This window comes from Siniperca chuatsi, linkage group LG22 (genome assembly GCF_020085105.1).
Source record: "Siniperca chuatsi isolate FFG_IHB_CAS linkage group LG22, ASM2008510v1, whole genome shotgun sequence".
Taxonomy (NCBI): domain Eukaryota; kingdom Metazoa; phylum Chordata; class Actinopteri; order Centrarchiformes; family Sinipercidae; genus Siniperca; species Siniperca chuatsi.
In genome coordinates, this window is record NC_058063.1 from 9405803 (window position 1) to 9431144 (window position 25342).

The 25342-nt window shown below is 41.2% G+C and overlaps 2 protein-coding genes and 1 non-coding gene across 4 annotated transcripts in view; all 3 read left to right on the top strand.

The window, feature by feature from the left end:
* The first annotated feature begins 226 nt into the window (after positions 1-226).
* haus6 (HAUS augmin-like complex, subunit 6) lies at positions 227-8537 on the top strand. Its single transcript, XM_044183699.1, has 16 exons — positions 227-743; positions 963-1058; positions 1141-1219; positions 1965-2097; positions 2289-2433; positions 3598-3660; positions 3744-3801; positions 4044-4217; positions 4437-4633; positions 4852-4981; positions 5248-5350; positions 5453-5513; positions 6345-6486; positions 6630-6728; positions 6952-7087; positions 7291-8537. Exons 1-16 carry the CDS (start codon positions 601-603, stop codon positions 8019-8021), a joined length of 2490 nt encoding a protein of 829 aa, XP_044039634.1. The 5' UTR covers positions 227-600; the 3' UTR covers positions 8022-8537.
* Positions 5626-5756, top strand: LOC122870777. The gene has a single exon (XR_006376665.1).
* A 1527-nt stretch (positions 8538-10064) lies between the features above and the next one.
* The window catches only part of dennd4c (DENN/MADD domain containing 4C), a 31935-nt gene continuing 16657 nt past the window's right edge, over positions 10065-25342 (top strand). For both annotated transcript variants that reach the window (XM_044183718.1, XM_044183719.1), the window contains exons 1-2: positions 10065-10373; positions 22757-23067. In XM_044183718.1, coding sequence (XP_044039653.1) covers positions 22769-23067 — 299 coding nt within the window. In that variant the 5' untranslated portion in view covers positions 10065-10373; positions 22757-22768. The remainder of the gene's footprint in view (positions 10374-22756; positions 23068-25342) is intronic.

Consider the following 25342-nt stretch of genomic DNA (forward strand, 5'->3'; position numbering starts at 1 on the left):
TGTAATATTTTCCACCTCTTTGTGGGATACTATAGAACCAGTTTACATTGTCCAACATCAAATAACATGAGTCATCTTTGTATCTGCACGAGGTTAAGTGTCAAGAGGTCTTCGCATAAACCCATACTAGTTACATCTAGCATACTTGGCATAGCAAATATATGAATGAAAACCATGAAAACACAGTTTAAAAAGTGCTTTGTGGACACATTCGCTCACCGGAAGTACTTGTTAACAACTCCCGGGTCGGTATTAGAAAAAATTGGCGGTTTGCGTGGTTGCTGTTGCGTTTTCGTCTTCCTGACTAACAACAGTGTTTAGCTTATAGTTTAACAAATGTGAATTCAAACGTAACGAAACTAGACCTACCCTTATAACACTTGTAACTGTTCCCCGCCGGTGCTTTTATTTTGATAACAGTTTGTTAAATGTATGTTGACAAACTCAAAACAAGTTCGAAAGCTAAGTTAGCTAACAGTCAACTTTGTAGCTACCAGCTAAAGCTAGCTGGCTAGCTGTTTAATATTAACCGTTAGCCAGGCTGGCTTTTTGACCAGTCGCCACCGGACACTCTCACACTGCTTCTTCCATCTCGGAATAATGGCGAACCCGGCATTGTTGCAGAAAAAGAATGGCAAATATCTGTGGTTTGCTCTTCTCGGGCTCGGATTTCAACCAGACGCTGCAACGTCGTCAATCGCCGGCAAAACCAACATGAACGTTAAACACATTAACCTGGGACCGTGAGTCTGCTTTTATTGTGGATAACTTTAACATAGAGTGTAATATTAACTTTTTATTAACTTAAGAAGGCTTGTCCACGTTGTTGTCCTACGTAGCGCTGATTACGACTTTTCAACGTTTGCTACTTTAATTTGAAGTCACATTTATGTTGTCATTCACAGTACTCTTGACGTTAAGCTTTATTCTAACTAGGTTTAATGTTATTTTATGGCCCATAGGAATATGTTTGACAAACCGAACAAGGATGCGTTCTACATAGTAATTCATTTCCTGTTGGATAAACTCAACCCTACGCGATTTAATGAGGCATACAGGTAAAGTTAGACATGATCAACTATTGCTATAGAAGTTCCCAGGAGTCATTGTCAAAAAAATGAAATATTTCTTTTGGGTTAGGTACTGCTGGCCTGTTTTGAACCACAAAGCAGATGCTGAGTTCCGCAAAGTTACCTGCGCTTGGCTGAAAGAAATAATGGTAAGAATTTGAGTGTCTATTATTATGTTCATCCTCTTCACCTGTCAAGATAGTGCATTTCACAGATCACATACCCCAGTTATGTCCTCACAAATGGTAAATTGTGTCCATCTTTTCTTCCTTTGTTGTTTCATTCCTTCTGGATTTCCTTTCATCCCTGTCTGCTCTCCAGTCTCCTCACATGCTTACCATTAAGATTTGTGTACAGTTTTTGTACAACATAAAAGTGACATAAATTCACATAAAGAAAGTATTGGGGTGTCATAATGGCCTATGGACTTACTGTGCAGACCCACTGCACGCGAACTGACTGGTGACAAAACCCACACCCCTCCAGTGTCTATGGGAAGCTACCAATTCGCTGCACAAAGCATACTGGGATACTTGGTGACGCGACCAAGCTGGCGGTGTATGGAAAGGATACAGGGCAGATGCATTTACTGTTGGAATTGGTTGCGTGCAGTGGGCCTGTCTACAGGAAGCGCTCGTGTACCATAGAAAATGAATGGCCTTCAGTAGGTCTTTACCGTAAGATGCATACGACGTAAACGGCAATGTCCCCTGTGCGGCCCCTTTGCTGCATGTGGTCCCACTCTGTCTCTCCACACGTCCTGTCTGCCTCTCAACTGTTTACTGTCAATTTAAGGCAAAAAATGTCTAAAATATAATTTAATCCACAAATGCAGCGTCTGTTGTTTCCTATTCTATATCATTTTATGACAATCGTTTGTTTTTAACTGTGTAGGATGAAACTGCAAATGCAGGATCCAAAGTGGTAGCGTCCTTGTTCCTCTCACCGGGAGGACCCAAGTTTATCAGCTTGATGCTTCATTTGGCCAATCATGTCATGCTGCAGGAAATGAAGACATTCACCACAGGTAGGTCTACTTTAGAAAATCATATTTAAAAATAAAATTTCAGTACTAGTAGCTCATATTCACAATCTGACGTCCGAAAGTGTAGAGTGACACAGCAATGGCCAGGCATTGTTTAATTTCATCCAGTTTCATTTGCCTTGGAGTTGGCCTGTAAAAGACTATCAAATGATCTTGAATATTGTCATTGTCAGATGACAGCTGGGTTCCTGAGGCTGCAGCGATGCCCGCTTCCTCCCTGGACATGGCAGTGAAGAGACTCAACCTGATCAATAACAGGTTTTTGAATGCTGCAGTGGATCAGGATCGTTTTCTCCATGATTACCAGAGACGAGCCCAGTAAGTCCTTGGTAGTCCATCTTGGCAGCAGGACAGAGCTAGACGTTATTTAATATTTACACTGGTAGAAACAGGCTGCAGATAGAAGCTTTCTCCTTCACTACTACAGTTAACCATATTAACATAGCACTTGGCAGCTCAGGTTATGGCAGTGAAATCCAATTTCTCAAGCCTGGCATCGACAAAAATTTTAATATAGTCAATCAGTTGTAAATAAAACACATGAAACTATGAAATTTAAATTTCATCAAAAGTGATTTTGTGATCATAACGTAACTCGTTTCTAGATTCAGAAGTAGCAACAGTGTTGTGCATTGCCTATATCTATTCATTATAATAGTTTGTTCCTCCTGAGACTAAGAGCGCCAATAAATAGCAGTAGTCCATTTAAGATAACACTTAATTGATCTAAGAGGGGAGATGTCATGTCATTACATTTTTCATACTCACTTGAGACTACATTAATTGACAAACTTATTTAGCTGTATGGCCTGTTACTTTTAGTGTGTGGTCATTTTATTATTTATATTGCTTCTTCTGTTGTTGTTGTGTGGTTATATTGTATGTGTTTTACCTTGCTGAATATTATTTTCTATCACTGCAAATGAACAATTTTTTTCCCCGAAGTATTGCTGTTGGACTCTCATGTCGCTGCTCTTGATGTTTCATGTTTCATTGGCTGTTTGTTTGGAGTCCCACCTGTTTCGTGTCAACTGATTGCTAAACCCATGGTTAACGAGGCCAGCTGGTAGCTGCTGGACCTGACAGGAAAAGAACGGGTGAAACAAATTATGTTAACGACGGCTCAGTTCCATCAAGTGTCCCAGTAAGCCAAGCCATTCCAGTGAGCCAGCATGCACAATACCAGGACTCTGAAACTAGCTCACATAAGTGGATTGCAGTTGTTTTTTTTTTGTTTTTTTATGTTATCAGTTTCACCTGTGCTTCTCTTGCCATGACATGCCAAAATGTCTGCTGTGAAAAGGGGCTATTAAAACCATGTGCACAGACAACTACGTTATGTTGAAGTTTCTAGAGGTTTGCATTTTAAGCATGGACTTGCTGTGGAATAGTTTATTTTATGGTACTTTGTTTTGCACATGGAAGTTGGTTTCTACTACTTTGTCATTTTTCTTTTTTTAAGCTGTTTTTCCTCTTTTGAAGGCTCCTGGTGAAGTCTATGAGGGACATCAGAGCAGAGGGTGCCAAGTATGATGAGCTACTCAAGTATGTGTGACTTTTTTCCCCCTCAGTATTTATGACTTGGATGTTCTTAGACAAATTGAACACACTGGACTGTCTACTTTCAGGCATCACAGCAGTGATTCTACACAGGAGGGAACTTCTGCAGCTGAGAAGACCAAAAGGGTATGTAGTGTTACGTTTGTAAAAACTTCCTACGAAACATATGACATGATTTGTTCTTCCCATTTCTTAATAAGACATTAAAACAGTGCTGATGGCAAGCTTCCTGCCTTTCTAAGTCAATTTTTATTGCCAGGTTGCGAGAAGTATGATGGGGGCTTATGAAATTCTTAAATTGAAATCTAGTTTTGGAAAGAAGTTGTTTCTTTTTCATATAGCTCACATAAGTACTTGGTTGTCTTAAGGTGCGCTCCTTGTGGTCGGCCATTGATAGAATGCTGTCAGCTACCAAAGAGGACCAGCATGCAGTGGAAAGTGTTTTGAAAGGGGATGTAGATCAATACATCCTGGACGGGACTGATCGAGTCCTCAAAATTCCTCGGTGTCTCCTGGAGAGAATTGAACAGCTCCCGCATCAGGTGAATGTGAAGATAATGGGCCGGTCCATTCTGTTAGACGGGCCCTGTTAATTCCTATACATGGCACATAAGATTCTTGTTTATTTGATTCTTGAATCTATCAATCAGTGTGCATACAGAAGACAGTTTCAGTCCAACATTAATTTACAGCAATGTGAATTCATAAATCCCATTGACAAGACTCACCGTAGCCTTTGTTTGTGTACGCTTGTTTTCCAGTTGAGTTCAGGGAACGTGTATGAGGCCGGCCAGCTGAACCTCCTGTGTGTGCTGGAGCTGACGAACCACGCGCTGCAGCTCCTGAAGGAGGAGCGTTGTCATGTGTCTCATGCCCCCAAGCCCCAGCTCAGTCCTCAGCACCTGCAGGAGAAATGTCAGCAGATGGCCCGTGTGCTGCAGGACCTCCACCTCATCAGGTATACATGAACCCCCACTCGCTTGATAGAAGGATGCACTTGCTCCAACCTGTCTGACAAGCTGTAACATTACTTGATGTATAGGTATTATTTATTGCAGTTTTTTTTTTTCTCATTTGGGATTTTCTCAAATGTGCAGCTTCATTTTTAGGTTACTGAGGTGGATATCTCTATCTATAATTCAACTAGTGCATGAATTGCTTATTTACTTTCCCCAGAGAGAAGATTTCCAAGGAGGGAATTCCTGAGGTCAGGAGTACCATCAGAGAGTTGGAGGCTGCGTGGGACAGGAAGTGGATGGACACCCTGAAAGACACTCCCCTAGTCTCTTTCCTGAATGAAGATCCTGTGAGTCTTCCTGGGGATTTTTGAACTTGTTCAATCCTAGGCTTGCTGCAGTCACAGTATAGTCATATCAATAGTGCCAAAAACTGAAATCTGAACTCTTAAGGGGAACAAGACAGGATAAGTTTCACATTACTGTCTCTCGCTATCCTTTTCAGGTGGCAATCATAAACCCAATACCCAAAGTACCAAAATGTTCAGCAACTCAAAAGGCATTTCACTATAGTTGCATATCTTAATTTAATTTTTAAACGTGTCTCTGTTTTTAGGCTCTTGGCTTCCTCTCACCAATGGCTCCACTGTCTTTTGAACCGGTGGGTGACGCTAGTTACATAAGTAGTGTCTTCTCCCAGTACCCTGCAACACTTGTTGGTGAGCAAAATCTGATTACATATTACGCCATGTATTCATTTGGATCGGTCACAACCAACATTGCTGTTTTTGTTTCTAATCATGCTGCTTATAATTTTTCAGAGAAGCCTGCAGAAAGTAAACCGCAGAAAAACGTCCACCCTAGTTCTTCTAACCCGAAGAGGTACGTAAATCTATCTTTGACCAGTTCTTAAGGGAAATGTAAGCTTAATGTCGACATTTCTCATTTTTCATAATGTATTATTTGAAGTGTCGTTTGGTGTCTTGGCTTGCGATGGGAGGCAGATACCTGGGCAGTCCTGAGCAATGCTCTGTCCGTCACTAGTCCTCCCTACATCATCCGTGCTCTCTGATGACCGCGGCGAATTGAGGGAAATCGCCACGGACAGATACGGAGCAGACAGTTTATTTCTGGATTACTTTGATTTAAGTTATATAGAAACATAGCATAATTATGCTTCGATAGTTGTTGGGTTTTTTTATTTATTTTTTTAGAGCAGAGGGGGCAAGTACCAACCTCATGGACTTGTTTTATGAAATATTGAGAACTATAGAAGACATGGAGCATGTGCAGTAGACTTGGTAGTGTCATTGTCTAGACGTTCTAAAAGACCTTAGATAAAATACAAAATGTGTAGATGTACAATAAACTTTTACACCACGAGAAATAATAGCGCTTCTGAGGTGCTGGGCATTTGTCAACCCTTGGTTTAATTACTGGTTTACTTGTATACATTGTAAGCTACTAAAATAATTAAAATAAAAGCCTGACTTTGAAGTTGAACACCCACGGGTGCAGGGCAATGTTCGGACTTGGCTCAGGGATTAGCACTGAGCCTTGGCCACATAGCGGGCTGTTAATAGCTACATTAAGATGCTCTGTGTTGCTTTCACTGTACCACATTCCGAGGAAAATATAATAGGGAAGACTTTCCTGTGAACAGATGCAGTGCAAAATGTGTTTGAATAACAAAGCTTTTTCTCTTTGAAACAGCTTTTGCCCCGCAACAGCTGAGAGGACTGAAAGTCCTGTTGTCACTACTGAAGCGTCATCACAAGTGAATACCTCTCTCGACTGGCTTTTCGACACGCCCCTATCCCCTCCTCTGAGGGCTCCATCAGCACCACCACCTCAGGCTAGTATATTTCAGCTAACTTCTGTTTTGAGTGAAACTCCTGTTTATTGAATTTACTATTGAATTTGTGCTGCTGCTTTGTTACTCTGATAAACCATGTTTAACAAATCTGTGATTGTATATATTTTTTTAATTATTTTTAGGTCAGTATGAGGAAGACGGCTCGTGTCCGTCGGAAGGTGTCTCCCATGAGGACCAAGAATCAGATATTGGCCATGGAATGTGATAACCTTGCTGATCAGGTATAGCAAAGACTTCCAAGCTGATGGAAGTGTCAAAGGCTGCAATACAGGAGCTCAGGAATTATAAATGCAGTCTTTGTCTGGTTATGTAATTGAGAAACAAACCAACGGATAGTTTAACAATCCTTACTGCATTTTTTAAGAGGTATTATGTCTATGAGACAACTTTGGGCTATAATTTGTATAGAGACTCGGTCCTGAGTAAAATGTGTGTGTGTGTTAGTTTGCAGATGCTGTAACTACAGCCAGTCCCACAGAAGGCAGGGTCAAAGGTCTGGACTTGGAGGGCCTTCTCAGCACTCTTCATGGAGATCCCTTCTCAACTAAAAAGCAGCTGCCACGTACACCTGAGAGCTTGAGTAAGTCGTGAGCTGTCAGCATTTGCCCTCGTAAAATGAGGTGAATTCTGTGCTAACGCATGAAGGTGTGAGCTTATTTAGAATGATGAATGTGGACTTGTTGCGTAGGTTCTATAGTGATTAGAAAAACTTGCATGGTGTGAATCTTTCATTCCATCACCCATCTTTCAGTTTGTAAAATTTAAAATGTGTATTATTTTTAGTTATGGATGTGAAGAGCTCCTGGCGCAAGGCACTTGAGGAAGACAAGGCTGAGAAAATCGGGCGGTCTGCCAAGTTGAACGACAGTGTAACAGGGCGGCTCACTCCCCTCTATGAGCCTCACAACGTGTGGCTGAGCCCACATGCTCCCTCCCAGAGCGTCATCTCCAGTGTCCCCCCTACTGTCACCAGCCACAACAGCCCCCCTGTCAGCCAGCAGGGGGTCTTAATCAAATCCTCTCTGTCGTGGGACACCTTCAACACCGAGGCCCCTGACAGCCCGAGTGGCACAGGCAGCAGTGCGATCCAGTTCAGCCTCGACCATGAAACTCTGCCTGAAATGCCGAGCTGCGACAGTCTGCTGAGCCTTGACGATGAAGCGGTAGATATGAACAGTGAGGATGACGATGAGCTCCTCATCCCCTCCCTGAAGACTGAGGTGACGCAATCGCCACTAACCACACTTCATTATCTGGGTCAGATCCAGCAGGCGTGCAATGAGGGTTCCTTCATGGAAAGCAGAAAGAGGACACCTGAGTGTCTTCTGTCGGATCACATGGTTTCTGGTTTGGACAGAGACTGGCTAATGGAGCCTGCAAAGTCATTGGAAGCCACAGACAAGGTCTTCTCACTGGACCTAGACACACTGGAGACACCTTCTCCGCCGAAGAAGCAGGAGTACAGCCTCCCAAAACTGATCACATTCTCCCCGATAGATGATATGAAGTGTTAACTACGTTCATATAGAAACCGCTTGTTAGCCTTGACTATCTTAAAATGTCTGCCATGAATTTTAACAGACATGTAACAAATATTTGTACATAGCTTTGAAATAACCTACTTCTGTCTCACTAAACTAGTTTCTGTGCATAAGTTTTTCTTAAGACATGAACTCCTTCAATAAAATTTTAAAATATGGTGAACTTCCTTTTACTTGGGTGTGCATAAGTAGGATTGCTAACTTGCTAAGTGTTTCGCCTGTGTAGGAAAGCAACATGTTTTCAATCGGTTATCCATTAAAATGTTGAGTCCACTGTATTCATGAAAAGCTAGTGTGCCTCTTCCCTTTAACACTGACTTTGCACTAGTAGCATGGTTTCTGACCATACAATGTATTTACAGGATGTAAAATTGCTTTTGTAGTTGTGTGTCCACAAATATGAGGAACCAAAGTCTATCAGATTGACAGAAGTAGAATTTCTTGAATGTTTATCATTTGAAAATTAAAAACTAAATGCACACACTTGAATTCTTGATGGTGGTATGTCTGGAAGTTTCAACTGCAGTCTTAAACAAATCTGGAGCTGCAGGATGTGGTATGTCTGATAACATGAGGAAAGGACTTGCTCATTATAGCGCTGACCCTCTGCATGTAATCATCTTTTTGTACATTTGTGGCTTTGACTACTCAAATGGTAAAACGTCTACAGAGCAAGTACAGAATGGGTCTGGGGCTACTATTTTCCTAGAGAACAGCACAAAATATCCAAATATAAATAATAAAAATGTATTTATAGAGCACTTATCAAAACAAAGTGCTTCCACAACAAGAGAAATAAAATACCACAGTGAAAGACGAAATATAAAGAAATAAATTACACAAAAGCAGTAAAATAAACAGCCAGTTCAGGTAAAATCATATGCTTTCAGATAAAAATGTGTTTTGAGACGAGACTTAAAGGTATTGTCACGCACCTGTTGCTTTTTGTGTATCGGTAACCTCCCAGTTAAGATGGGGGCGTCAGAAACGGATCAAAACCATGGAGCAAAAGACAAATAGGTGAGTCAAGGCAGCATGACAACGCGGGAAGTCAAACCAGTTCACCTTCACAATAAAACGCAAAATGTGCCAGTCGGGGTAGAAAGATTTGAGGCTGTAAATTAAATGTGTTGTACCGTGAAAAGAAAAACAACTTGTTTTCCATTCCTCATATCCTTGGTGTTGCATGTCATACCCTACCAAAATAAATCGGGAGAAATACAGTATATTTGGAAACCACTATATAGAAATATAGGGCCAATTGCGCATTAGATTCACGCCCTGTCAGACGTGTTGCTGCTTGTTGCACGCTGCACACCATCCCGCGTCTTCACCATAGACTGTATGGGTCGTCACATCAGTGTGTGTGTGTGTTTTGCCTTTGACAGGTGAGTGAAACTTGTATTGTGGAAACGGTGTTAAGATAAAGTCTAAAGAGGTAAAAAAAATTAAATAAAAATAAACTACTAAACTTGTGAATGGCACAAAATACTATATTAAAAAATGACATTCAAAAGCTATATACACTACAATACTTAGGCCATGTATATGACTTGTGCATTGTGCAAAAGTAAAGAGTCTAGTAGTGCAACTGCGCAGGTCTTGCAGTCAGACTGAAGTTGTAATATCTACTATATATATATCAGTATAAATATAATTATGCATTTATAATATATATAATAGTTAATGCAATTTATATATGAAAAAGCTGCAGTGTTGTGTTTAATACATATGTAGTATACTATACACTAAAATATTAAAAAATAACAAATATGATATATTATATATTGTAATAATTGTGTTATGAAGTATGGTGCTACTACTACTACTAATAATAATAATATTTCTATTGACAAACACGTATCCTTTAGTTAAATGTTAAATAAATAACTTAATTCTCAAAACTGCAACACATTTGTTCGCCATCAAGGTGTTTTACTTTCAAAAGACACGCCGGAAGATGCCGGTGTTATGTGGGCTAGCTTGATAGCCAGCCTCTGTCAGTTGCAGCAGGGTCTGTAGCCTCTCCTCCTCTCTGGGCGGTTCCAGTCAGAAAGAGACGTTTAGGAAGAAAGCTCACCAACAAAACTATCCGCGCAGACACAAACATGGCGCCTACCTCCGCCGACAACTTCAGATGAAAGTGTGGCGAAGAAGTGGCCAACAAAGTTTCAAAGGAGTATTTCGAAGTGCCTTTTTTAGCGCGCCTTCCTGGTTTAACCAGTCTCGGTTTTGCACAAACTGAAATACGGAATATATCAAGCGAGTAAAAACAGCAAGTTGCCTACATGTCAACATTGTCTCTCGCTGCAGTGTAAACAGCTGGTAAGTGCACATTTGTATTTGTATTTGAATATGGAGATAGCTGAGACTCAATAGAGTTTGTTGTCGGAATTAGAAATAGTAGTTTAACTCTTTTAAGGTAACTTAAGTTGTGTAGAAGTAAGGTCACTCGCGGAAAATATATTTTCCTGGTGTTGCGCTGCTGCACTTTCCATCGTGTGTTATCCAACCGCGGAAACAGAGACAGCCACGTATCACTGCACAGGCTGATCACAGGAGGACATTTCTTTTGTTATATTCGCAGTGATGTGTGTTTCCTGCATGAAAGTTGACCTAGTTATGGGTCGGATGCAACAGTTGGGAATACAGCACACACACCCCCTTCTCCTCCTTCTCCTCCTCCTCCTCTTCCTCCTCTGTCCTCCCGGCCCTCCTTGACGCCAGATAAGCAGACTCTGCTCTCCTGGAGCCTGCCTAACCTTGCAGGTATCTGCTCTCAGACAGACAAACTGAATTTCCTGCTTCAAATCAAAGATATATTTAGAAAAAAAAAAGACTCTAGCAGGGGAGTTTTGCAGTTTAAGACCGTACCCACGATAAGGATCTGATAACCTGACTTCCTTTTGGGCATCTGGTTTGCTTTTATTCAGGGACTTTCTCTCTGAATGTGCCATGTCTGCATTTGTGTGACCCTAAATCTAGGGCATAGACTTGTATAAGATGCCTCTGTTGGCTTTGTGGCTGTGTGTGGAGTGAGCACAAACGCCATTGAATGCAATGCCAAGGTGCTCACATATCTATGTCTCAGCACTTGACTCTTTGCCAGCCAGCAGCAGTCTAACCCTTAAGGGCAGCGGAGTACTCCGTGCTCCAGCTTCGCATCACCGTTTTGGTGATTCACGGCATGCATGTGATGTTCCTGTTATGACAGCCGTGGCACAAGTCCCAGCAGAGCCGAAGACGGCACTTCCTCTTGCATTGTTCTGATGGCATTCATATTTTCATTTAGCTGTTTTACCACCTGGCAGCAGGAATGTCAGATTATAACAGAATAATCAAGGGTTGTGGAGGGAGTATCAGCACTGAGCCCTTGACACGTGGAAACAGCAGAAAAATGTCTGCCTTGACCTTGGCTTGGCCTGACAGCGGCTGGAAAAGGGGAGTGGAGTGAATGTTGCCTCCTACTAACTGCTACAGGCAGCCGGTATAAAATAGGTCATGGCTGCACTGTGGCTTTGTGTACATTGAACTTGCACTTTGTCACCGCCGCTGGTCATCCAAAGGCTCTGTCAGGTGACCAAGGAAAGGAAGTACATTGGACCAGGGAGCAGCAACAGGCTGTGGAAGGACTCTGGTTGCTTAAGCAATATTCAAATAAGATTTTGAGGAGTGTGAAAAAAGCCAGTAATTCATTCTGTCGGACAGTGAGAGGAGTGTTTCCCAAGAGCAACAAATGTGTCTTTGAGTGACATTTCAATTCCTTTCAGAGCTAAGTAGTTCCACTGAATCTTTTCAGCAGCAGAAAAGCAGTGCTTACACTTAAATTGACACTTCAACTTCATTCAGTGCTTATATTTTGGCTGACACTTCAAGGTCTTCATCTTTGAACAACAAAAAAACTTCTTCAGCTCTTGTAACTCCCACATCTTCCCCTGTTCGTACACAATTCATTCCCAACGGTTTTCAGTGCTTGCACGTCAGCCAACACTTTACATCGTCTTTCAGTTTACACTTAAACTGGCACTAATTTCTTTCAGGTCTCTCACTTCAACTGACACGTCCTAGTCAATTCATTACCCACACTTTGACTGACATTTCAACTCCTTTCAGAGCTTGAAGTTCCACTGAAACATTAACTGCTTTCAGTTCTTCCATTTTAATAGCTATTTCAAGTTTCAGTTGTTGTATTTGAACTGACACTTCAACTACAACTTCAACTGCTTAAGCATTTCAGCTATGTGCATTGTCACACACAAATTTAGTCTTTTCTAGTTATAATTATTAACTATTTATGTTTTGTTACTTGTGCGAAGGAAGTCTTCCTCCATAAAGATGGCTGAAGTCATCGTCAACAACACATTAGCATCCCCAGAGCTGGTAGGGAGTCATTGACTGGCTCAAGGACACTTCAGCAACCCTGATCCTCTTCCTCACCATTGCTATTACTGCTACAAATGTTTGTCTCTACTTAATTAGCCAGAAATAACTGCAGATGTTATCCCGAGACTACTGACAATGCAAGCTCTTGGGCTTGCTGAGCCAATACTTACATGAAACACTTCAGCGCATTTTGTTAAGCTGCCTGTTTGCATGTCTTAAGACATATTAACTCCAGATAGTTGTTTCTAGCCAAAGAGGAACAACAAGGATCTTGTAATTCATCCAGAAACCCTCTCAGGTAACCTATTTCCTTCCTCTGACCCTTGTACTTTGGTGTGACTTGACAGTAGTGTTTGTCGTCGTTGGTCGTTAGGCCTGGTTCTGAGCTAGCATAGACCCAGCTAGTCAGTAAGGGCAATGAGTTTGCCCTCTCTCCCTTCTCCTTAGAGTGGAAAGAATGCTCTCTGTCCGCTGGCTGTCACGCTCCAGGAGGGAGCCAGTCTTGTGACGTTTCTGCTGAGCCTAGCCTTACTGCTCTGAGCTGCCTCTCATCGTCTAACCTACTCGGGTTGTTTTTAACTGTAGAAAGTCAAATTTTTCAGCAATAATTTGACTATATTTGAATTCTTTGTCACTGTCCTTGTCTAACCTTCGTGTCATGTCATGGGTATGACCTACAGTTGTTTTTGACACTGTTTGGCAAACACTTAGTGTGTTACTTTCTCTTGAAAGCACACCTGCCTCTTAAATCACATGCTCAGGTCTTTGTAGAGTGTAACTACAGACCCACAGTGAGTCAGGAAGAAAAAGTGGAAATTTTCAGCTTCAGTTATCAGGATTTGTGCGACCTCTCCCCTGATTGCTCCTAGCCACTGGTTGCTACCGGTTGCTTTGATGTTATCTTGACAAAACATTAAACAAGGATCCAGTGCCGATTGCTGCTGGATTGACAAAGATTTACAGAGATAAAATACTAGAGGGGAACAGGCGGTTTGGGTGAGCCTTCTGTGTTAGGCTTTAGTGTATGTCTGTTATAGCGCTGAAACTGTTAGTTAATGAAGGAGAGTTTTGATAATTATGTATCAAGTAAAAATATCAAACATTTGCTGGTTCCAGCTTCTAAAATGTGAAAAAAATTACTCTCCTGTCCGCCTCTCCTGTCCCCTCCTGAACCTGCCGTGTCTTTGTCGACCCTGGAGTCAAAGTCCTGGTCAGAACCCGCTGTAAATCACCTCAGTACTTTATTCCCTGTCATCAAACTGGCCTCCGTCGGTCTCTGGGCTGTATTCGGTCCCAGTTTGGCCGTGTTCACTGCTTTGGCCAATGCCCAGGATGCTAGCTCGCTCCCACGGAGTGCGAGTGCGAGCAACAGGATGCTGACTGCAGTTCACTTAACTGCCATCGGTGTCATAAATAACAAGGGTTTTCTGAAATCTCCGCACACTACCTTTTTAAGCAATACAAATGTAATTATTTTCATTGAAAACTGATATATTCATTGATTAAAAATAACTTGTTGCAGCCGTAGTATATAAGTCTTATTGATTATTCCTCTTTTTTATGTGAACTTTTTTTTGTAAAGTTACACCTTGCAAATATCAGGACAGTATTTCAGCACCATGACAGCCATGTTATGCTCAATTAGAGCTTAGAAAATTCAAGCAGGGCAGCCTATGCCCAAAGGAACAAAATGTAATAGCCCGTAGAAATGACAACACACACTATCTGTTATCAGTGTGATTTGGCAGTCAGATACTTATTCTGAGAAGTGTGTTGATGGCTGTCGTCAGTCCCTAAATTAAATCTGAGTTTACGTATTGCCTGTATAAAAAAAAAAACAGCTGCCAGGGTTAAACAAACACAAGTGAGGAACAGAGTTCAACCGTCGGTCTCTTGCTTTGTTCTGACCGTGCAGAGCGAGGGAGAGACGTTGTTAGCATATATGATAGTGCCAGGCTATCACACAGGCTTATCTGAAGCCAAAAAGCTGATAGACTGCGAATGCTCCACCTCTCACAAACTCTGATCAGCAAATATTAAACAGTCAAATATATTTCCGGCCTTTATCAAGTGCAGTTGAGCATATTTTTGTCAGCATTAACAAGAGAGTCAGTTTCTTCTTATTTTTTCTGTATCCTAAACTGAAGGGTCTCATCTCAACACACTGTTAAGATGAATTAGCAGGGTGAGATATTTTACAGACCGCAGTTTAACAGCAAACTATGAGCACGCATACTGTAGCCTGCACCATATGAATTCAATCAGACAGCAACTCAACTGGCTTTAATTTGTGTTCATCACCTCTCAAACCCACGCTTTTCTGTGGTCATCGCCTTGTAAAATGGAGGTTTCGTCACCTCATTGGCACCTTTTATACACAGTCTGGCCTTCACTGCCGACAGCATTCTGTGATGACAGGTGGCAGGGAGGGCCACTTTGCTCTTCAGATCCTCCAAAGCCCAGAGCTACAGAGCGGCACTTGAGGCGGACACTGGTGCTGCAGAAGCTGACGCACCGTGGCTCAGCGGCTGCCACTGGAGCTGAGAGGGTAATGTGTCGCAGGCTATTGCAGCTGAAATAAAATAACCTTTTCATTTACACATTTTTGTGTCAGTAGGCATAGCTGAGCTTTCAGGAATGATTTTAAGTGCAGTTCAGCAGCCGCGTTGCATGAAGATGAATAAGTAGCACTTGCACAGAAGCTCACATATATGTACACTTGTCACAATAGAGGGGTTGGTGTGAAGCATCAGCCTGTCCTGCTATTTATAACCAAGGGTACGCCTGCTCCCTAGCATAACTACTGCATCTGTACACACTTACAACATTGCTTTTTATTCTTATTTGTCCAAGGTACAGTACATGACAGTTATGTGTGTCATGCTCAACTGCTGTTTCAAACAAGCTGTGAGTGGCTCTGCGTGGCAGGGCTCCTGCTGAAATAACTGAGACAGACACAGCACTGTCTGTTGTCCAGCATTACACACACAAACACCACAGACTTGTGCATGCGCGCACACGCAGGCAGGCTCTTTCACCCCTGGGGAACAAGCCTCCAGGCTCTTTTGTGTGAAAGGGATGAGATCATTGTGGGCCAGACCATGGGGGGATGGAGTAAGGGGATCCACTCTGTATACTTAAATGGAGAAATCTGTTTCTATGTCTGTCTCGGCCTCATTCTCTTCATCTTTCTGTCCCTCTTAGCTTTCAGTTTAGTACCTTGGAAATGAAGGGGCTGCCCAGGTAAATGCCATTAACACCAGACAAGTGCTAAAAGTGAGCAAACATCAAGTTTGGTACACACGCATGTGAGGAGTAGGACCTCCCCGGTTTTATTTATGGCAGCTAGAGCGTTTTCCTCTGCCCTCAGGGGTTGTTGGGCTGCATAGCCTACCTTTGGCAAGTTAAGACCAGTGCCACTGAACAAGACATTCCAGTGCAGGGAAATAAGGGGCCTCGAGGAATGATCCACTCAGGATTTTAGAACTTTTTTTAATTTTAGATTTTAGATAAAGAGTGATGACAGATTTTATTTTAATCTCCAGTTGGTTCTTTTTTCTTTTTTTTTTACAAACATAACATTTTTAATATCTCAAACATAAGATACTCTTAAACCCACAGATTTGCCTCAGTTGATAAATGTTACTCATGTTACTTTCTCGGTTGGATTTGCTAATCTGAAATGTTAATATATTCCTCTGTGCTACTAATTACTGATTTTAAAAAACAATAGGCTATTGTACTGGAGGCAGTGATTCATTACATCATGTTGTATTCCATTACACCTTCCAAAATTGTGTTGTCTTATCTTAAAAAAAACTAATAGGTCTCCCTCGCCTGCATGCCTCTCTAAATGATCACAGAGCATCTTGAAATATTAGATATTATGTACAAGTATTTGTATATTTCTTTGCCACAACTGGTAATAATGGCTAACAAGATGTCACTGCCAATCCATCTAGCCTCCAAAAGTCTTAACTGAATATTTTTTCATTTACAAAATAACTCTTGCTAGCCGCCCAAAGTCAATTTCTGCTTAACTGGATCTGAAGTCCTGCTGCCATCAGCTGCACCACCTCTAGTCCGTGTGGGGATGAAGGACTATAGACTACCCCAGATGCCCATGTGTTAGAAATCAAGCAGCAATGGTGCTTGGTCTGAATAGCTTTATTTGTCTAAAATATTTAATGAATGTTTCTGATAGGTGATTTTTAAGACCACCGTTCAAGTCATTTGTAATGAGTGTTAGCCAGTTGGAGCGTCTGTAGCGCTCTCATCGTGGTAAGACATCAAGACCAGACAAGAGAAATATTCAAGAATTAAAAAGCGAGGAGTGGTCCCATCTCATTGTTGAGGCCTGACTGGCAAAACCTGTTATGCATTGCTGGCATAAATTCAGTTGCATTAACGGTTTGAATCGTTGACTGTTTTTGCTTGGCTTTCACTCCCTTTATTCACAGGCGTATTGCATGGTCAACTAGTCATGCCATATGTTGTTATTTTCAGGGTAAGTTAGGAAATGCTGTCATTTGGCAGGGCAGTGTTGGTAAACATGCTCTAAAATTGTGTTGTTTTTTTAATGAAAAAAGTTTTACACAACTTGAAATTATTATTTTTGCTTAAAAAAATTCCTTACCATAAATCTATTATCAAAATATTTACAGATTCATTTTCTTTCAATTGATAAATCGACTAATCATTGCAGCTGTACTGTACTGTGTATATATTGTACTGGCCAAACCTAATTTGAGCTAATTAAAAAATAGAATAAACTGTGTGTATTATACAATAAAACTGAAAGTGTACTGGAGACTTAATCTAAGGCCTAAGCTTTAAGGATTCATACAAGGAAGGCACAAACCAGTTTCAGAGCAAGCGGTCAGAATACGTGCCCTCTAAAGCTGCATAGTATTTTTTGTCATGGTTCGTGGTGACCCCACTCCCTGAGTGCAGCCCAGATAAAGCGTGTGACACTCGATCACGGGGCTCAGGAGTAACAGAGGAACAGGTTTTCACATGGGAAGGGAGGGGCAAAGCACAACGTTTTAGAGGCAGGGGCTCAAGTTACAACACAAGACATTAATACAGTGGAAATTTTGTGGACCAGTTTGTCATTCAGTTTGACTCATTGAAGCTGTGAAGCTTCTTGACTCATTTTACCACTTGGCTCAAGAAGCTTCGAAGTTTTTGCCTCGAGGTTTAAAAGTTTTCCTGAATGTTTTTTTTCCTACCCTGCTTGCCGTCACAAGTGCAGAACAAGAAGGGCAGAAAATTTTTTATGTCCACTTCTGTTTACTATAGCTTGAAAGCTTTTAGACTAATCCCCTGTCAACACCATTGCCGTTTATGGCCGCTACCATGTTTTATTTGCTCGCCGGACATAAAAATGGACAATGAAACAACCCTTCTCTGCCATTATACATCTAAAACTGAGAGGCTGGACTGTATTTTGACGTGGCTGACTACAGAAAACATGTCAGCTATACTAAAAGTACCCTTGAAAGACTTGGAGATCAATTTCCTCAGCTAGAGTAACACTAGTCGCAGCTCAGGGTCGCGCAGCCTGGCATTGTTAGGGCTGGGTTTCCATGGCAGCTCCAATGTTTGTCTATCATGGGCTGTCACAAAGAGATATTTGTATGGTTGTGGTGGTGTGGGGTGGAGGCAGAGGGGACTGTCACAAATGGTTCCAGCATTAAGAGTGTGGCCACAGTTGTGTACACACCTAACAGTGTCTATTTGGCCACGCAGGGAAACATAATTACTCATTTCAGTATCAGTGGTAGTAAATTGTGACCTGATGGTAGGCCAGAATATTGCAGATATCAGCACTATATATATATATATATATATATATATATATATATATATATATATATATATATATATATATATTCAGTTTCATTGGCTGCCTTTGCTGTCATTCCCTCTTTATTGACAGACTATGACAGACTAATCTAACTTGTAATGGTAACCTTTCCACAACACATAACCACCTTGCATTGCTCCCATCCACCCCAGTTTTTAATTAGAACAGGAAATAATATGACAGCATTACATTTCTTTTTGGTGTTCATTGGAAAGTCCCTGAAATATCATTGTGTCAAATGCCTTGGTAAAACAGCCTGCTGATACCCTACATGTGATGCACGGCCCCGCACAATCAGAATGATCCTCATACTGACAGAACTGAAGTGAAAATGCACATTTAAGTAATGCTTCTGTCTACAGAAAAAGGCTGATGATTTTGTTCTGAGGTTAGGTTTTTATATGAAAGCAGTTGTCTGTGGTTGTGCATGTGTGGAAGATAACAGCAGCTACAGTATGTGTGACTGTGAGTGGTATTCAGGTAGCCTAGTTTCTGGGTCAGTGCAGAATTTCAAATAAATGAGCTGTTTTTTGAAAAAAAACAACAACAACTAAATAATCTAATCGCATAAAAACAAGTCTAATCCCAATTAATATCAGAGAAAAGTCAGTATCAGATTTTGGGAGGTTGATGTAGTGTTTAATGTTCTCTGTGAAGTACATGTTGATTCACCAGCATGGTGAACATTCATAGGGCAGCATTCAAAGCCCAATCAGGACTGAACAGATCTGCTTGTTTTTCTTGTAAAAAAAATATTTTTTGCTTTGTTCCCTGCTGTGACACTTCATGGTGATCTGTGCCCATGCTGTCAGGAAGCTGTATGACTCACAGCCTTGATGTTTTTATAACAGCATTGTCATTTCAGAGCAGATGAATTGTGGAGACTAATGTTTGTGACAAAGGTTAAAATGGGCATGTTACTCAGCAGAGTAGACTCTTGCAAAACAGAGTTGTTAAATTAAGAAAAGATCAATTTTTTTGCTGCCCAGCAGCAAACAGTAGACAAAGTTAGCAACTAGTTGGTGAATATACATATTGAATAGCATTTAGCAGCTAAAGAGCCAAATTTTTCCCTCAGGAGTTGGTGGAGACCAAAAACGGAGCTAAAAGGAGAGTGAATACTGGTCTTACGTTTGTCATGTGGGAAGAAGCACGACCCCAAATGAATGCTAATATTGCAACATGTCTGCTAGATGTGTAAACAAGCAACTGTTTGCTAACAAGTTCACCATATCAACTTTAAAGGTGATATGTCAATGTTGTGCTTACAGCTTGTTCTACTGCCGCCAAGTGGCTAAACAGAATCAGTTAATCTCATTCAGTATTCTGTTAGCATATATGCTACTGGTTCAGCTCATCTGTGTGACTTTAACATTTGAATCAGAGACTGAAATCCCACTGTATTAAAGAAAATAAGAAGAAAAATAAGAACAGATATTATTAGAAACAGGTGTAATGCATTGCAGCTGCCCATTTGTGACGCACTGCCTCACCCATACCCACGTCATGTGTACGAAACCTGACATGGGGATATTACAGGTCATCACTTTTGATGTAAAAGAGGAACACTTAATGTAGGTCCTTCGTGGAACAGATGTATTAGAAGTTGGAACTCCCTTCCAGTTAGATGTCATACTTACACACAGATTGGAGCTCTTGCTGTGGTTTGTGGGCTTCTCTATTTGCGGTAATGTAAGTGGTGGGCAATATTCCATGCATGACATCTGCACTTAACAACCACCAAGACCCACATACATGAATCATTTAGTGATTTCATACTGATTTTGATATCATATAATACTCTAAGGAAATAGTATAATAAACAGGTTTTCAGTTTTGTGAGGAAAATCAGAGTTTATTTTAGTTATAAACAGACATTAATTCACCCACACATACAGGAAGACCATCCAGTCGCTGGGCAAACCACAAGAGTACATTTACTGGCCAGTCTTTGGTGAGAACATATTTAATAGTGTGGTTTGTTATAAAGCAAATATAGTCTGAAAACAGCAGTTTGCTTTTGAATAGGGTTTTGACCAGTGAGATGTAACCATGGATACAGTGCAGTAAATCTTTTCAGAGCAATAAGTCTTAACACAGCTCTTGATTGTTGTTGTGCATCATCATAAAATAAGAGCTGGGGCTCCAGTCAAAACAATCTTGGTTTTTAAAGGGGTTGGACAGACATTATTTATTGTGTTGCGAAAAGCCACATCTGGAATCATTTGGGCTTTTACGACTTTTATTTACAAGAAAAAATAAGGACATACGTTTCAGTGACATTCTTCAGAATGAGTAAACGTTGGAAGGAAAATACTGAAAAGGGGAATTCATAGGGGTGGTCTCCATTTAAGAAGTAAAATATGAGTATGCAAAATGCAGTGCTGATCCTGTTTTGTTTCTCTTCCTTGCCTCCCTGTGAGATCTCATGCATACTCATCTGAGCTTTTCCATCCTGCATTACTTCAACAGCTGACCCTGAAGAATTGTGGGAGTGAGCTGGTAATCCATCCCATCTTCATTGATTCACTTTTATTGCCGTCTTTGTTTGTGGAAAGTTGAAGTCATTCGGTCTCTGCTTGGATATGACATAAAACCTGTACTGCTTTTGCTGCTCAAGGCTCTTTGATTTGAGTGTTTTCCTGACATTGTTTTAAAGAGTAATGAATAAATGGGCCATATTCTGGGCAAATATCCAGCTACAGTTCTTCAAAGCTACCTGGACTATAAGGCTGGCAGCATACTTGAAACAAATCCATTTTGGCATGTTCACATGGGCAAAATGCCAAGTTTATAGCTCAAACGCAGTGCTGCATTTACTATTCAATGAGATAAGGGTTCATATACTAGTCAAAAGAATGAAACTTTATTAAGACTGTTTTTCACACATATCAAGCCATTGTTGTCCCAAGACTGCATGCTGTATAGTTGATGGAAATCAAAAAGTAGGCTCAAAGTCTGGAAAAGGTTTTTGTTTTGTGTGGAAAGTGTGTCAGCTGTTTGCTGTCTTGCTGTGGCTGAATCATTTTCCTCCCAGGCAGGTCAGCGTGCCTCCAGCCACTCCTTCCACAGCACAAGCCAACGGATGTCCTGCACTGTATTGCAGCTAGTAGACGCTAGCATGCACTCCTGTCTCCTGCACACAGATAGACCAACCGCTTGTAGATTTTCTCTACCTTTTTCCTTTCAAAATGCCTGAACTGTGGCTTCACATTGATGCAAAACATTGTTATCGTATTGATTGGTCCAGAATAGAAATGAAAAAACTACAATGGACAGTATTAATCTGCATCATGAAGTCCAGTGCTGTCTGTGCTCGCTGTGGCCATACAAAGAGGCTTCTTTTTTTCCCCCTCCTGCCACAGCTGACTCACCACTGGAAAAACTGAACTTCCTGTGTAGATCCTAACAGCTCTTTGAAGGCGACGTGGAGGTTTTTGCTTTAAGTTTCTCTTTCTTCCTAGACAACTAATTGCTCTTGTTTTTGGCCAGGTTTGATAAGTCAAGTGCTTTTCTTTGGCACAGGAACACAATGTTTTTGCACCATAATATACTGTAGGTAAATGATGAGCAGCAGTTTTCAAATACACTGCATCTCCCTTATTACATACTTAAAAAGTGCCCTGACATTTCTTGTGAAAACTGGGCGTCTTTATTCCACAAATAAGAGCTCAATTTCCCAAGCATTTGTGATACGCTGATTAAAGGAAATAATGACTCAAACATTAACTAGAAAACAGAAACTCAAACTTTTACTTCAAAAGTTCTCACAAATAAATAAAAACATGACACGTTTTGGCTGCTCCAACTGTTAAACTGGATGTCGCTTTTCATATATTTTGTCACTCAAGTCAAATTTGCGACCATATTTCGACCATATCAAATGTTTTATTGACTTTAGTGTGCTTGATTTACACTCTCAGTGGCATTTCTGAGCATTCCTCTGGGCCCGGCTGCTCTCCCTTGGCTCTCTGTAGCCGTTAACTCTCTCAACATAATTGGAGCGGTGCGGTGATATACAATGACAAGAGTGTTTGTGAATGTCAACAAATCCAGTCCCTTCATTGCCCCTTGTGTTTTCCCCAGTTTGTTTGCTTCGATGTGGTGCAGCAGTCTTAAAGGATCCTTTTATTGCCTTGGCCACAGTATTACTTAGCATTCTGTGTATGCTTGCATGTGTAATCCATCCCACTGTCCAAACACGAGATGTAAGAACTTTGCTTTCAGTAACATGCAGTGTTCTCATTGGCTATAGCCAAAATACAGTATCTTTAGCAAGTGTTAGGTAATAGACTTTGCTTTGCAAGACGTTTTAACCACAGCAGAGAAGAGAATACTTTAAAGTGTTCTACGAACATGGTACCGGAGGGTTTATTGTCTAATAGGCAAACAAATTTACTCTCAGTTATAAATGTCATTCCAAATTAAACTCATATCTCTATTTTCTTACTTCCAGGTACACCCAGCCATGATCGAGGACAAGGGTCACCGTGTGACCGACTACTTTGTGGTGGCCGGGCTGACAGACAAGTCCACGCCCCTGGAGCAGGACCTGTCGGAGACAAAGTCCAGCGGGCCCAAAGCACCCATCACTGACTTGGCTGTCATTAACAGGTCGGCAGGGGAAACCGTGCCCGAGGGCTTCACTTGCATCGACAGTACCTACAGCGGCCAACCAGCCAACCTTAATCATGGCAGTCTTAAGAGCCCCGAGCTGTTTCTGTGCTACAAGAGGAGTCGAGGGAAGCCTCCTCTCATTGACATTGGGTGAGTCAGCAGTTTGTTTATGTCAGTGTTTGTAATCTGGAATGTAAATGTGCTTGCAACAGCAAGGGACTCATTATAAGTGGCTTCAGTTCCACTGTTATGCATTGCACGAGACCAAACGCTTCATATGAGTAAAACAAAAACTTCAATAACCAATTTATACTTTGTTTGTGATTACAGGTTCTAATTGTTCATTAGGACAGCAGAAGTTTGTAAACTGATGACGTTATAATATAGTTCGTCAGTTAGCTAACACTGGATTTAGCTTTAATCTAGCCGGTCGATCCGCAGCAGTTACAGATATCATTAAAGATGCCCAAAGCGTCTTGCAGCAAGGCTAATCACTAGCTAGCATGTCGACAGAATTTCACCTGCAAAATAATGGCTGAATTTCATTTAGTTGTCACACTGTCATGGCTTACTGGGACCCTTGCCTCCTACCTTTTGTAAAGTTTATAGTAATATATTATATTATGTATTATAGTGAAAGGTTTTTCTAATATTTTGTGTCCCCTATTTAATGTAACTTTGATGGCATGAAAAAACATGTTTTCAGAGGTGGAAGGAAGTAGGTGTGTTGACTACTTCATTCACTCGCCCCTGTTGCGTCATAGGGTTCTCCCTCTCAGCCACACCTCTTGGCTCCTATCCACTGATACAATTTTCCTGCTTCCTTCTATTATGTTAAAAGAGGGAACTCATTATGATTGACTTAATCCAGTCCAGTAAGCCTAAAGCTATCACTGTCCTTACTTATTTACAGAGGAGCCAAACATGTTACCTACATTTCATCACCAGTGCTTTATATCCGTTAACTCGTCTGTCCTGAATGAAACAATATCACTGCAGTAAAGCCTCAGTGATGATGCAGCCGCCTGAGGCATTTCAGGTCTCCACACACCTTAGTTTTTGTCTAAAGCCTATTTGTGTCCCCCACTAACAAACAGGAGTTTCTGGTTACAAGAGACGGCACTCTGCTCACTCTCTGAAAGATTCCCCCACAAATTCAGGTCTTTCATTAAAACTTGTGTTGCTGTATAAAGATTGCAACACACTGACTGCGCTCTGCTTGCTCTGTGATGAATTTGGTTCATTTCATGTGTTGTTGATGTGATTCCCTTCTGCTAAATGTAGCTTTAAACCCTAGAAGTACATAAAAAGCCACATGAAACCCTGCAGCTGATTGTGCTCTGAGCATAAACAGAAGATCGTATGTCAGGTCTTGTTTCCTTTAAGAGAGTGAGCAATCCTGTTAACAGACATATGGGGTGGAGAAAATAGAAGCAAACTTGTATTCAAGGATTCGCATTGTCAAGCGGCTTTATAGTTCGCTTTTTTCATTAGTTGAAGCACCAAATCAGTCATGCAGTTTAATGAGACTGAATAACAGATTTCACAAGCTTCCTTTCTGTGTTGTTGCAAACAGAGATGATATTAAGAGACTCCTAATGTAAAATTCATGACTTTGTGGTCTATTATTAATAAGTGATATGATAGTGTGTTTTAATAAAAAAAAAAGCCATAAGTAGGTGTATTGTATAGCATTGGTTCACCTCCTGATGGTTCTGTTTTGGTTGAGCTACAACACAGAAGGCCAGTAAATATTTTTGGCCATGTTGCAACACTTCCCTTTCTTATCTGTTCCACCTGCAAGTCTTCATCCACCGCAAAGAATAAATGAAAAACTAGCAACCTGTAAATCATTCATTCTTCCTTCTGCCACCTCTGCTGTCAGTGAAGCCAACGCTCCCAGCCCGGGGCTCCGCAGCGTCACGACTCACTGTGCCCATTAGGACTGTTTTTGTTGCCTAAATGAGAATTTGCTGCCAACTGTCCTCCTGGCCTCTTTAGGTTCGTCCTGCACTCTTTTCAGAATAAATGGAGTGTTTCGGGACTATTATATCTGCGATGGCTGCCCTGTAGCCTGCACAAGATAAAAAAATGTGTGTGTGTGTCTTAGTTTAAAGAGGGCATCAATCACAGCTTTTGGCCCCCAACACTGCATTGTCCAGATGGAAAGGGCGGACATGGAGCATGCTACCATAGAAGCCCTGCAGTCATGCAAAATAAATCCAACACAACTTTCGCAACTTTTAGCTGTGTGATATTCTACGGCAGGAGTGATAAGGAAGCCTGAGGACTGATAATGGGCAAAGCATTTTGGCAGCAAAAGTGTTTGTTTTGTGCTAAGTCGGATATGAGAATCTTGATATTCAAGTTTCCCTTACTGTCTGGGATTTGCATGAGTCATCTGGTAAATATGTCTGAATCACAT